General features: G+C 37.6%; 1 protein-coding gene across 1 annotated transcript in view; it reads right to left on the reverse strand.

The window, feature by feature from the left end:
* Positions 1–3,476: 3,476 nt before the first annotated feature.
* DCHS2 (dachsous cadherin-related 2) overlaps positions 3,477–13,249 on the reverse strand; it is a 182,067-nt gene continuing 172,294 nt past the window's right edge. Inside the window, exons 18-20 of the mRNA XM_024568565.3 lie at positions 11,710–11,996; positions 10,661–10,793; positions 3,477–8,311 (exon numbers count right to left, since the gene is read on the reverse strand). Coding sequence (XP_024424333.2) covers positions 5,688–8,311; positions 10,661–10,793; positions 11,710–11,996 — 3,044 coding nt within the window. The 3' untranslated portion in view covers positions 3,477–5,687. The remainder of the gene's footprint in view (positions 8,312–10,660; positions 10,794–11,709; positions 11,997–13,249) is intronic.

Here is a 13,249-nt window from a genome sequence, read left to right on the forward strand (position 1 = left end):
GAACTTGTATGTTTTTCAGTGTTTGATAGCTATACTTTTTTGGTTATTTTTCAAAATAAACTGTATAATCAAGTTATTTCACTCCAGAAAACAAAAGTGGTATGCATATTAAGATCAGGTGAATTTGTAAATTTACTTAGGAACAACCTACATCATTCTAGCATTGAGTCTAGTATTGAGTCTATTCAAAAACAATCTAAGTTTCCTCTGTGCCTTCAGGAGATGTTATACCTTTCTTCATATGGATGCTATGCATTTGGGGGATGATTTCACTTTGTTTTATTTCTATTTTAAATAGAGTCTTCTCACCCTGGCCGAGTAGCTCAGTTGGTTTGAGCACTGTCCCAATATGCCAAGGTTGCAGGTTTGATCCCCAGTCAGGGCACATGTAAAAAATCAACCAAAGAATGCACAAAGAAGTGGAGCAATGAGTCAATGTTTCTCATTCTTTCTCTCAAAAAATTAATAAAATAAAAATGAAAAAAAAATCAGCAAATGAATACATAAATAAGTGGAACAACAAATTGATGTTTCTCTCTCTTTCTCTCTCTCCCCTTTCCTCTCTCTAAAATCAATTTAAAAAATTCAAAATCAAAGTGGGTTCCACTTGAAAAAATAAAATAATAAAAATAAATAGATCTTTTTCTTTCATTCATCCTGTAACTGTTTATTGTTCATATATATGAAGGATATTGACTTTATTTTTGTATATTAAATTTATATCTTGTGCTGATAAAAGTGCTGAACTCTTTCATTTTTTATAATGGTTTTCTATCAATTAAATTGAGTTTTCCAGAGATATAGTAATATAGTCTACAAATAGAAAAAGTTTTACCTTGTACTTTCAAATTCTTGTGTTTCTAATTTCTTTCGTGTTTAATTGAACAACATCAGATTTTGGTGGGGATACTAGACAAATTTTCTTATTCCTGACTTATAGCAAAGGGTCTGGAGTATCTCCATTGGGGAAGATATTGGCTTTTCAGTGAGATGTCATTTTATTATTTTAAGAAAGAATCCATTACTGAAAGCTGAGTGATTTTTTCAAACAAAAATTGATGTTTTAAGCTGTTCAGTGCACATTTTGCCATGTAATATGGCTGTCTCAAACAATGTGCTTTTGAATGTCATCTATAATTTGTTTTTATTATGTCTAAAGCTCACAAGAAATGTATGTCTATTGTGAGGAAAGGAAAGAAAAAGAGAAGACAAACCAGATTACAAAAGGAATTTCCTGACTTTGCCTAAGATGGTCTATAGTATTTTGATAGGCCCTTTACACTTCCCCTCTGCCCTGTGATTGGCTAAAGTCACAGAACTATGTCAGAATTCACACTTAATGGGTTCAAGGCCTATGTATCACACTCTCACTTTATAGTACCCTCTGTGCCCGTTCACATATGTACTCATTCATTCTAGGAAACATCTGTATTTCATAATACAAGTTGAGACCAGGATTTTGCCCTGAGGGTTTACTATCTAACAACAAAATCCATGTAGTTAGTTTTCTAACCAAAATAATGCTTTCTCATTCAAGAGATGCACTGTGCATCTGCTATTTATTTGGTATGATTTCCCCCCTCTGTTACTCACTTCACAGTTTTGGTTAAGAAATATATTGAGTGAAATGAGGAAAATTATGTAGATCAAAACAGTAGGAAGTGCTAAATTGTCATCAAATAGCCAAGTGCTGAGTTTATAAGAGAAAGGTATATGGTTCAATACTCCAGTCACTTTTTGCTAGATCTTCCTAACATTGCTATAATTTTGTTTCTAGTAGACAAATTTCTTTGATCTATATGAAATCAAAATAATTTCTGACACAAGAGTTTAAATAAAATGACAAGATTTAAGAACAAACTATTGCCTATGTGTATTATGTACTATGGTTTAAAAGTTATATGAAATGTGATATTTTAATGTAAAATCATGAGTATCAAGCAAGCACTCAGTTTTAAAAAGGATGAGTTACCAGAAAAAAAGACGAGGTACTAAAATTCAATATTTGGCTCCAACTGCCTTCTGAACTTTCATTACTTGGTAGACGTGTAAAGTCACCTACTTAACATTACGGCACTCTCAATGCCAAAGTCAGGCAGAGTGGGAAAAAGGCAGGGTAGTCATTCCAGTTTTTTAATTTTACCATTCACTAAAAAAGAAACTCAAGTCGTCATGGTCAAATATGTTTTAGTTCACTGTTGCCTAGCTTTAGGTTCACAACTTGATAAACCTAAATTTTCAGACAATGGAGCAATGGAGATAAGAGACTTGAAAGGAACAGAGAGGAAGGAGGAGAAAAAAAAGATTCCTGAAAAAAAGATTTCTCAACAAGATGAACCTGTAATGGGGACATGACTCAGCAAAATCTTTACATTTATTTTTCTAAAATTATGTTTTACAAGTACTTACCTTTTTCCCTTCTTGCATTTCTCTATGAGTGCCTTAAATTATTCCTCTTCAGATTTAATCCTCTATTTTCTCTTCTCTCCTTCCATCTCTGCAAAGGGTGAAAGCTACCTCCATTCAGTGACTCACACTGAATGTGGTTTTGGTCATAAGCAAAACTTTTCACAACTTCACTGATTGCGGTGTCCTTCTTGAACAGAACGATTTTCCATACTAACTCTCCTCAGCTATGACCACACAGATGGCTCTGTACTTTTAAGCTCAACTAAAACATGCTGTGAAAATAAATCCAATGAGCTCATCCATAACAATCATGTGCAAATCCACTAACGATATTCACTCCATATACTTCACTGCTTTGAAGTAAATGATCGTCTTAGATCCTTTTAGTTATGTCTTACTTTTTTTTTTAAGTTTAAGTTAAAAAATGTGTAAAGTGGTGAAACAAAACAAATGTAACAAAACATGTTAGGATGTAATAAGTTTAAAATGAGTAATGAACTTTCATCACTTCTGGAAGACAAAGCAAGGAGGCCATCGAAATTGAAGGGAAAGGTGCTGAGAAACACATAGCTCCAGCATCAGCTGGTCATTTAAGACAGACTAAGGATGGATACATGCAGGCAGCCAGTAGTTTACAGGGCCTTTTAATATTTTCAGAGAACAGTTAAATGATCCAGTCCCTGAAGATACAGCATTTTTCCCTTCCTCTGCCCAGGAATCTGTTTTGGAAGCCAATTCAATGATTACTACTAGGACATGGAATTTTGATATCCATTTGGTACTGATTTACACCAGTATTTTTAAGGCTGCCAACAAGAAAGTCCAGAATTTCAGGCAGCCAAAATTCCACAGAGACAACTGTCTTTTATTTTATAGCTTATGAGTTTGGGGCTTAATATGATTTTCCACTAACAAGTTCTGTACCCCCTCCAGAGCGCTAAAGCCAGTGTGTAGATCAGCAAAGTAACACAGAACATATGAGGCAAGTTAATATTAGATGTGAAGGAAAACTATACAAATTATATTGTTTATTTAGGAAAAAAAGCACTCTAGTTGAAAGGGCTGACATATGATTTATTGCGAACACTTAACCAGCATGTTTACATTTTTTGCTCTTAACCCCACTTGCAGCATTTGTTTGGTGGTGGTGTGGCGTCGGATACAGTATTAATAAAGTCATCAATTAAAAGTCCACTAGATACTGGTAAGGAATGGCTCTAAATACTTCATGTCTTCTGTTTTTATTAAATGTCTTTTAAAAATTCAGAATCATGTCCAGAAGGGATAATAAATCACAGACAAATAACTTAAGGAAGAGTAGATGGACAACTCTTTTTAGGCTTAAGTAAATAAGGAACCTGTTTAATTAAAAACAATAAGATGTTCTTGGTTCCTAGAAATAATTCTGTTGCAAAACAAAACATCCATATATAATTAGAGAAAATCAGTATAAAATTCCTTTGTAGACTCAAAGTAATCTTTTGAAGGAAGTCAAAGAGAATAAATATTGGAAGAAAATAATTAAGTTTTCAAGGAAAACCAAGAAGTCTTCTTTCCCGGATGCCATGAAGAAAAGGAGACACAGGCATTGTCCTGTAATATTTGTTTCGTGCCTAAATGACAGTTCTCTAGGATTCCAGGCTTGACCAAAAACCTTTATGTCTCATACAATTTCCAATGTGGTTTTATACACTTGTTCTCAATTTAAGAGTCAGCAGAGATATATAATTGATCAAATCAGCATAAAAAGCGTTAGAATTATTCACCTACAAAATTAGATACCAAACACAGGACCCTGTAATGTTTTTCAGTAAAGAGAAATGAGTTATCTCACATAATTTTACAGATGAGGCCTATTGAAAAAAAACATGAAGGAAATATCTCTATAGTGGACACCCACCCACACTAACCACCAAGAAAACCATACCAGATGTCCTTGAGAATCCTAAACTCTTATGTCAAAGACAGGCCATGTTGCCTACCACGGATGACTCCCCAGCCATCATCGTGAGGACGTGCTCTGCTTTCCTGGAATGGGTCAGAATGTTGGATGGATTCCCAGGCTGACCAGAGAGGAGAATATAGCACTAAATGTCAGCACCACACAACACCGCTGTATTTCTGAAACCGTAGCCATACAAAACGGAATGATTTTAACCATGTTGCCAAACTGCTCCATCTAACATCAGTTAAAGCTAAACATGAACAAATGGAAGAAAGACTTCTGACATCCATTTTTAACTTTTATAGTAGCATATTTATATAAAAAAACATCATTTAAAAATATATTGCTAAATTACTCTATAAAATTATTATTAGCTAATAACATAATTTTATCTACACAAACATTTAGAACTGACCTTGAGTGGATAAATTATTTCTCACCAAAAATTACTCTATCTAGAAGAACATAAAATGAAAAAAATCCACAAATCACTTCAAACTTCAATGTCTGTACCCGTACAATGTTGTAAGACAGAATATTGAGAGAAGAAAAATCATTATTCTATTTCTGAAGGTCAAGGAAGCCTGTCTTAGGTGACAGCCAACCACACACTTATTGCTTTATCAACGCTGGCCCTCTGTCAGGAACAGATATTTCTGCTTCATTTAATTGAGCATAATTTTTTTTGGCACAGAGTTATGACAAATTTCATTCCTAATTTCTGATTAAATTTCCAAAAGACACTGCGTTAAAATTCAAATTATGGCCAAACTCCACAAGTGTGGCCAATGGAGAAAGTGAAGAAATGCATCTCTAAAATGTCAGATCTGTAGAAAATTGCTTTACTTTAAAACTTAAGATTAGCCTTCCAAATTTCTCCTCTGTTACTTTCTGTTCTACCCTCATCCCTTATTCTGTCTTCACTAATTTGTTTTAGATATAGCAGTGCTATCGGCAGTCATGTGACCGAGTGGACTTTACCTGTACTTTATTTCCATTTATTTTCACATAAACACGTTGGCAGTCAGTCAAGCTCACTGTGTCCTTTGGAGATCTAATCACACAGGAAACCAGGAATGACAGAACATGCACTACTTAACATACACAAACCAGGCCTGAGAGCAAAACATAATGGTTTAAGGAGGGGGTAACTTCTCATTAAGGCTGAAAGAAATTTGAGAAACTTACACGAGGAGGTTCTAAAAACCCTGACTAAATCATATCACTCACTTGTAGATAAAATTAACTCAATCTTGATGAGAGGAGCTTGCTTAAGAGCATTGTGTTGAATAATTCATGACCAGGTGAGCAGGTGCTTGACATCACAATCGTTCTATATTTGAACTTCATCTTCTGCTTTAAGTTCATGGCATGCATCACTGAGATGGGTTCCTAACAATTCTCCATAGGACAACAGTGGAGTCATGGCAGGGGTCTGTGTCGTCAACAGGGAGAGAGACGGAGAAAAACTGGGGGTCATGGCTCCTGGCAGAGAATTGGGGTGACGGACAAGTGGGGAGTGCAGGTATTTCTGCAGGACCAGCTCTGGGGTTATGGCTGGCATTCTTGGTGGAACTGCTTTAATTCCAGGTTGGGCTACTGCTGTTATCAAAGGGGGTGGAAAAACAAAAGACATCTTCTCTTTGGGAATTCCAGGTTTATGTAAATGTTCGTCCTTTAGTTTTGCGATATCATTAAATACGGAGGCGAGCGGTTGGAACTTGGGTTCCCAGCTGAGGAGATAATCCCAGCGATAGCTGCCTCTCACGTCATGATCAGAGGTTCTCTGTGTTGAAAGAGCTGCACATCTTGTTTCTGGACCACCCGAAATAAAGACAGGCTCTTTCCTGACCTCAGCCAGGATGCCCACTTTTACCTCTCTCTTCTTCAGTGTCTGGGGTAACACATTATTTTGAACATAGGCTGGGCCGCAGCCTTCTCCTCCATCTCCTTCCTCAACTGCGTGGCTGGTTTCTGCTGTTTCAACAGTGACCACCACATCGGTTTCCCCTGACAAGCAGGAGAGCTGGTCTGAGTCCCTTGGGATTCCCGAGTCTGGCACCCTGGACTCCCGGTCACTCAGAGCTGAGCCAGAGTCCTTTCTGTAAGGGTGTTCATTTATCCTCTGGATCTCCTTGTCTTCTGCACTCTCCCCTTCCACAGAACAGTGGCCACTGGAGTTTGAGTGCCTGTACAGGTTTACAGCATCCTTTTCCATGATACTTATTAAACTCAACCATTCCGGCATGGAGTCCACCGGCACCGCCTCGTTACTGCCGTCGTTCGTTGTCTGGAAGGGCTTGAGCAGGCTGGCGTCCCTGCTCAGTCTTATGCTAATATCTAAGGATGATGATGCTTTCTTGTCTTCATAATTGTTGATTGTGTCTTTTTGTTTGTGTCTTAAAATCAGGACAAGTAGAGTGAAGACGAGTAACAGGAACACTAAAAAGGAGACCGTGAGGCTAATGGAGAAGCTGCTAGTTGACAAGGCCAAGCGCATTCTTTCTGAGGAAAATGACACATTCACAAAAACAGTACAAGAGGCAAACTTGGAGTCCTGTTTGGGGCTATGAGCGATTATTTTCATTTCAACGGTGTCTTCTTTGCCGATATGACTTCTTATTAGGGGAAGGGCTCTGGTCAAATAAATATTTCCATTACTTCTATTTACAGTAAAGAAGAGAGATGGCGCTTCAAGGGAGTAAAGAATGACACCATCGATACCAGCATCTGCATCTGATGCCTCCACTCTGCCAATCAACTGTCTGATGTTGTTTTCTGGGAGGTTGAAAAAATATTGATCTTGAGTGAAAATGGGTTCAAACTCATCTATCCCTTCAATATCCACCCAAACCACTAAAGAGGCTGCCGAGTCCCCTCTGTCTTTTGCCTGAACTGTAAGGCAGTATTTATTGTCATTTTCATAGTCAAGGGTCTGTTTAGCGTGAATGTCCCCTGTTAGCGGGTCAATGAAGAAGGGATCACGGTCAGGAAGGAACCCATGTGTGAGAGAACAGGGAGACAAAATAGAATAGGTCAATTCTCCATAAGGACCTGCATCAAAATCCAAAGCATTTACAGAACATACGGTAGAGAAAACAGGCAGATTTTCAGGAACAACACAGTTCATGCTTGGGAACATGAAATGAGGTTCATGGTCATTATCATCTAGGACACCAACAAACACAACTGCAAAAGAAAAATGTTTCTTTTCTTCATCTGAAGCTTGGATGGTTAAAGTGAATTTTATTGTTTCTTCATAATCCAAAGGTTTAGTCAAATAAAGAATGCCAGTTCTTTCTTCTAAGTGAAAATGTCCTTTCTCATTTCCAGAAATTATGTGGTAGATGATTTCTGCATGGAAACCCACATCACGGTCACTGGCTGAGACCACAGTGATGTGACTCCCTGGAGGGGTACTTTCCTTGACGTGGGCATGATACTTCAGACTGCTGAACTTAGGTGGATTGTCATTGACATCAAGCACTTCTACTGACACGATGGCTGTGGAACTCAGCGGAGGGCAACCATGGTCAGACGCCAGAATGACAAGCTTATGACTGGCAAATGCTTCTCTGTCCAGACTGTGAAGCAGCACCAGATAACCAACTTGCTCATCCACATGTTCTGAATGAATGAGACTAGTTTCCACATGGAAATTGTTCTGTGAATTACCACCAATGATGGAATATTCAACACGTGTGTTTTCAGGGGTCCAGTCATGGTCAGTGGTTGAAAAGGTGACAAGGGTGCCTCCAATTTGAGCATCTTCACTCAAGCTAAGATTGTAATATTCTACTGTAAATTCAGGGGCATAATTGTTCATATCTTGTATTTCTATCTCCACTAAGGTAAGAGCCGTTAGGTCAGGAATTCCACCATCATGGGCTTCAACAAGGAACTGAACCGTTGACTGCTTATCCAGAAGTAATATAGGATTATTAGTAAATATCGTGCCTGAAAAACAAGACGTAGCATCTCAATGTTGTGAAATTACATTTTCATGATCCATTTAGTTAGCAAATACTTATCAAATATTTACTAATTGTTTACTTATTTGTTATATTTATTACTTATTACAACCAAGATTAACTCCAAATAGAAAATTTAAATTATTATATTTATGCTTTTGTAACACTTAAGAGTCAAACATAAGCCCTGGCTGGTGTGGCTCAGTGGATTGAGTGTCGGCCTGAGAACCAAAGGGTCTCTGGTTCAGTTCCCAGTCAGGGCACAGGCCTGGGTTGTGGGCCAGGTCCCCAGTTTGGGGCGTGCAAGAGGCAACCACACATCCATGTTTCTCTCCCTCTTTTTCTCCCTCCCTTCCCCTCTCTCTAAAAACAAATAAAATCTTTAAAAAAATAAAAGCTTTAAAAAAAAGTCAGACATAATATTCATGACATTCATTGCATTAAATATGTGTGCTGCCTGCAGGTAATTTTGCCATAAATTTCTCTTAATTTTCTTTTTGTATAGTAAGTTGCTCCATTGCTATGTTTTTAAAGAAAATGTATTCGTATTTGAAAAACATATATCTCACTCTACTACCCATAGACACATGTAGACATATCCTAGCATTCGTATATTTATTCTGGAAAAACTGGTTGACACGATTATAATAAAATGAAAGTTGTAAACATGATAATGCCGAGTTATGACTATTGCTTAAGTATAGAGATGTCTTTCCTAAAGTTTGAGGTTAATTCAGCATATGGGTTTCCCCTTACTGATGAAATATATTTAATACAGTAATATTTAATATTGTTTTAAATATAGAAATATGTAATTTTACAGCTATATATGTAACAACATTTTTCTAAGACAAATACGTTTTAACTGTGGTCACTGAGGAAGAATACAAAATGCTGTCACTTACATGCCACATTTCAGGGGTGTCCCACCGAGAACAAAACTGAGCTGATACCAGCTAATGTTTCAAAGATGATCTAATCGAAACCTCACTGCACGGTTTATTGCTAGCACATGTCAAGCAAAGGGACCACCTCCTACCGTCCACACTGTGATCTGCTGTGGCCAGGGCAGCAGCTGTCATCCTCTGGGGACAACTATAGATATTAAATATATTTATATATTAAAGTAAAAATAAATAAATAAATAAATAAATAAAAAGAGAGTAAGTTGTGTGAGAGAGAGAGTGGAAGAGAGAGGGAGGGAAGAGAAGGTAAGCCAACTTGCTGACATGTTTATGCCCACACAGCAGCCATTTATATTACTGTTATTATTTATATTAATATTATCATTACTGTTGTCACACGAGTGACAACAGTGTCTACTTCTCCCCATCACAACACTCCACGGGTAATTCTGTGCTGGCAGTTTGTGATTAAATTCTCCTTTCAACAGTCCTGAGGTTAAATTTAAAAAAATGGAGATATAATTGACATATAACATTGTATTAGTTTCAGGTGTATAACCTAATGGTTCCATATACATGTATATATGGCAAAATGATCACCATGGTAAATCTAGTTAGTATCCACCATCCCGAGGGTCATTTAAAAATCAGCCCTCACTTGTGAAGTGGTGCGTCGGTGGGTGTAGACGGGGACCACACTCCGTGCTGTGTCCGGGTCGCTCTTGTCTGTAGTGTGCTCTGTTAGCGACGGTGCTTTGCTAATCGTTCATCTTCATCAGATTTAACTTTGAGGTCTCCTCACTGTTCAGTTTTCCCTGCATAGTGCTTAACTGCTCTAATCTGAAATCACTTGCCTGAATGCATTTCACAGCCACGAATGTCTTACTCTAATAAAAACACAAAGAGCTTTGGGAGGCATCAAATAAACCAGAACACCTCCATGTTTTTTACTTAGTAAAGATGCCCAAGTAATTTTCTTCTTTTTGTTTTGGTCCATATTGAATGTATGATGCTATTACTGAACTTTTTGTACTGGGCTTCAATAAAAGCTTCCCAACTCCAGTAACATGAAGTCCTCAGAACTAAATGAATCCTTTCAACCTTCAAGTTTATGTGCTCCGTCTGAGGCCTGGGATGACTACCTGAACTGTGCTTGGCTGGACTGATGGGGGTCTCTGAACTTCTGAGCCATTGCCAGCACTTAATCAACTCCTCTTGCCTTCCAGCCACAGAGATGCCGGAGAAGAGAAACAATGGTGGGACTTGGTGCCGCAGCGTCTGACGTGAGGAGAATAAGTCGGCAGTGTCGATAATACCAGGCATAGGGGTATTTGAGGAGCACATAATAAATAATCCTTTGGAAAGGATTATTTCAGGTTTCCACCCTGTAACTCAAACCTAGAACACTGAAGCCACCATAAATAACTCACCATTCATAGGATCAATTGAGAAGTCCTTAGAAGATGAAAGAATTCTGTAAGAAATGCACTCGCTGCTTTCTAAGTCAGTGGCTGTCACTGTTAGCACAGAGTCCCCAGCAGGCACTGATTCTGGGATGGTGACCTGCGGGACAAAGAGAGAGAAATGGGCTTTGTGCTTAAAGACTATAGATACTTTCATGCTCAGGGCCAAAACATGAGAGCATTTTATTTCTTTTGCTTATGGAAAATACACAGTGAGCCTGACTTTATTAGGTGTGTTCATACAGAGAGCTGACATATTAAGAAGATTATATAGTGGTCCAAAATTTCAGAAAAAATATTTAAAAAATTACTTTTTTCAATTTTTATTACAAAAAAATATCCTCTAAGTTATTTCTGTGTGGTAGCAGATAGTTAATACATTCACCTATATATTATTACTTATTTACACTATATAATTTAGCAAGCCTTCATAGAAGATCATTACTTAGGTTACTTTCCCTACTGTGCTCACACAGAAACCTTGCATGAGTTACATTCAAGAGTCCTAGAGCCCATTTCCAAGTACTTAGTTGAATGTTAGCATTGTTTTTACTTCTATCAACATATAAAAACTAAAGTTTCCATGTTATATACAATTGTTCATACTTTGTTTCTTTAAAATATTAATCAGTATTCCAAAATATTCTAAAAATATGCCGAGGAAAGGAAATGCTTTCCCAAATTAACTGCCAATAATCCAGACACCTTATTGTCTCCTCTGTGACTGAAAATATGAAGCAAGTTCCAATTATTTCAAACAACTGGACCCCAATCCCTGAAAACTGGAAGAATGATGACATAGCTTCACGTGATGACATATGATTCACACTGAAGAAACTGCACAGAATGCTATGTCCAATTTCGCATGTACTTCTGTCCTCCATGATATTAAATGTAAAACCCTCAGCATCCACTTAAGCTCTGCACACAGTGACTGCTGTATGTCTAAATTATCTGTCCGCAGCGGTAGGCTTTCAAGCTTGGGCTGTGTTTCAGCATCTCTTTGAGCCGATTACCTGGTAGGAATCTTGAGAAAATACTGGTGGATTATCGTTGACATCCAACACTCGGACGAGGAGCACTCCCTCTGTGTGGTGCACTGAATCAGAAATTTGGATAAGCAGCTCGTATTCCGCAGCTTCTTCAAAATCCAACGTTTCCACCAGCACCACCACTCCAGTGTTCCGATCCACAGCAAACTTGGTTCCAGCGTTACTCTCTTGCGCGAAACTGAAGATGAAAGCTGAATTCAGATCCACATCATGAACTGATATCCGAGTCACAACTACACCAGGCAAAGAATCTGAAATAATCACGACCAATGTCAGTCTCTATTAAAATTCATCCTTTGCAATACTTTTCTTTAATAGTTCAATCCAAGCACTTAAAAAAAAATTTAAGTCCAACATGATTTGCTGTTTCTTGGCATGACTTCTCATTCAAAGCTCATTATAAACCAAACAAAAGCTTTGAAGAATTTATAAGCCCAATAAAAGTGAAAATTTACCACTGAGTAGGGAATTGTGGAGGTAGGGTATATTCAATTTTTATATTATGTTTTTCACCTATGTTTACAACACAATTCCAGGACCAAGAAATAGTCTAAGCCACTTACCTGTGCTATGTATTTTCTGTAGCTAAATCATATATTCATAGGGGATATGAGCGATAAGAAGGATATTACTCAAAACATTAATACGATTTTGAAAAGTAGGGAAGATTGAAATGAACATGCTTGGATACTGAAGTGAGACATAGATACAATACTTGGTTCCTTGTACTTATCTTGCAAAATTATTTCTTTTGGAGTGACACACACATTGCTTCCTTCCCTTAAAATATGACTCTCAAAGTTACCAATGCTATAGAAAGTCAAACTATGCATTGTGCTGGTTACGAAAACAAAATTTTTAATATTATTCACCCCCAAATCACGAAATAGATGAGATGCTAAATGCCTCACACACTGTATGTGTTCTGTAGCCTAAGCTGCCACGGAAGGGACTTTGTCTTTAAGCTTACATGTATGGGACAGGTAGAAAGAAGATGCCAGGGTACTGAGAATAATTCCACTGTATACGAGACTCCGGATCTCACATTTCAAGCTTGAACATCCTTGATGTGCACCAACCACGCCTTACCTCGTTCAATACGTTTCAGTTTATGTTGTTTGTCCTTACGATATATTTGTGTTGGGCACTGTTGCATTTTTATGTTAATGCATGCACTTTAGTACCTCCAGTAAAAGCACATGAAAATATAACGAATAGGTAGCAAGCCAAACTGAAAACTTTTTTATTAATAGAATATTTTGGCATATTTAGACTATGTGTAGATATCCCTAGATATAAAAATTTCTGAAATACATCCCTCTGGGAATGGTGATGGTTATAATTTGTTTAGAAAAGGGACATATAATGATAAGAACATGTTAGGAATAAGTTTGGTATTAAGAGGGAAAGGAGCCCTGGCTGGTGTGGCTCAGTGGATTGAGTGCCAGACTGCAAACCAAAGGGTCACCAGTTTGATTCCCAGTCAGGGCACATGCCTGGGTTG

This window comes from Desmodus rotundus, chromosome 9 (genome assembly GCF_022682495.2).
Source record: "Desmodus rotundus isolate HL8 chromosome 9, HLdesRot8A.1, whole genome shotgun sequence".
Taxonomy (NCBI): Eukaryota; Metazoa; Chordata; class Mammalia; order Chiroptera; family Phyllostomidae; genus Desmodus; species Desmodus rotundus.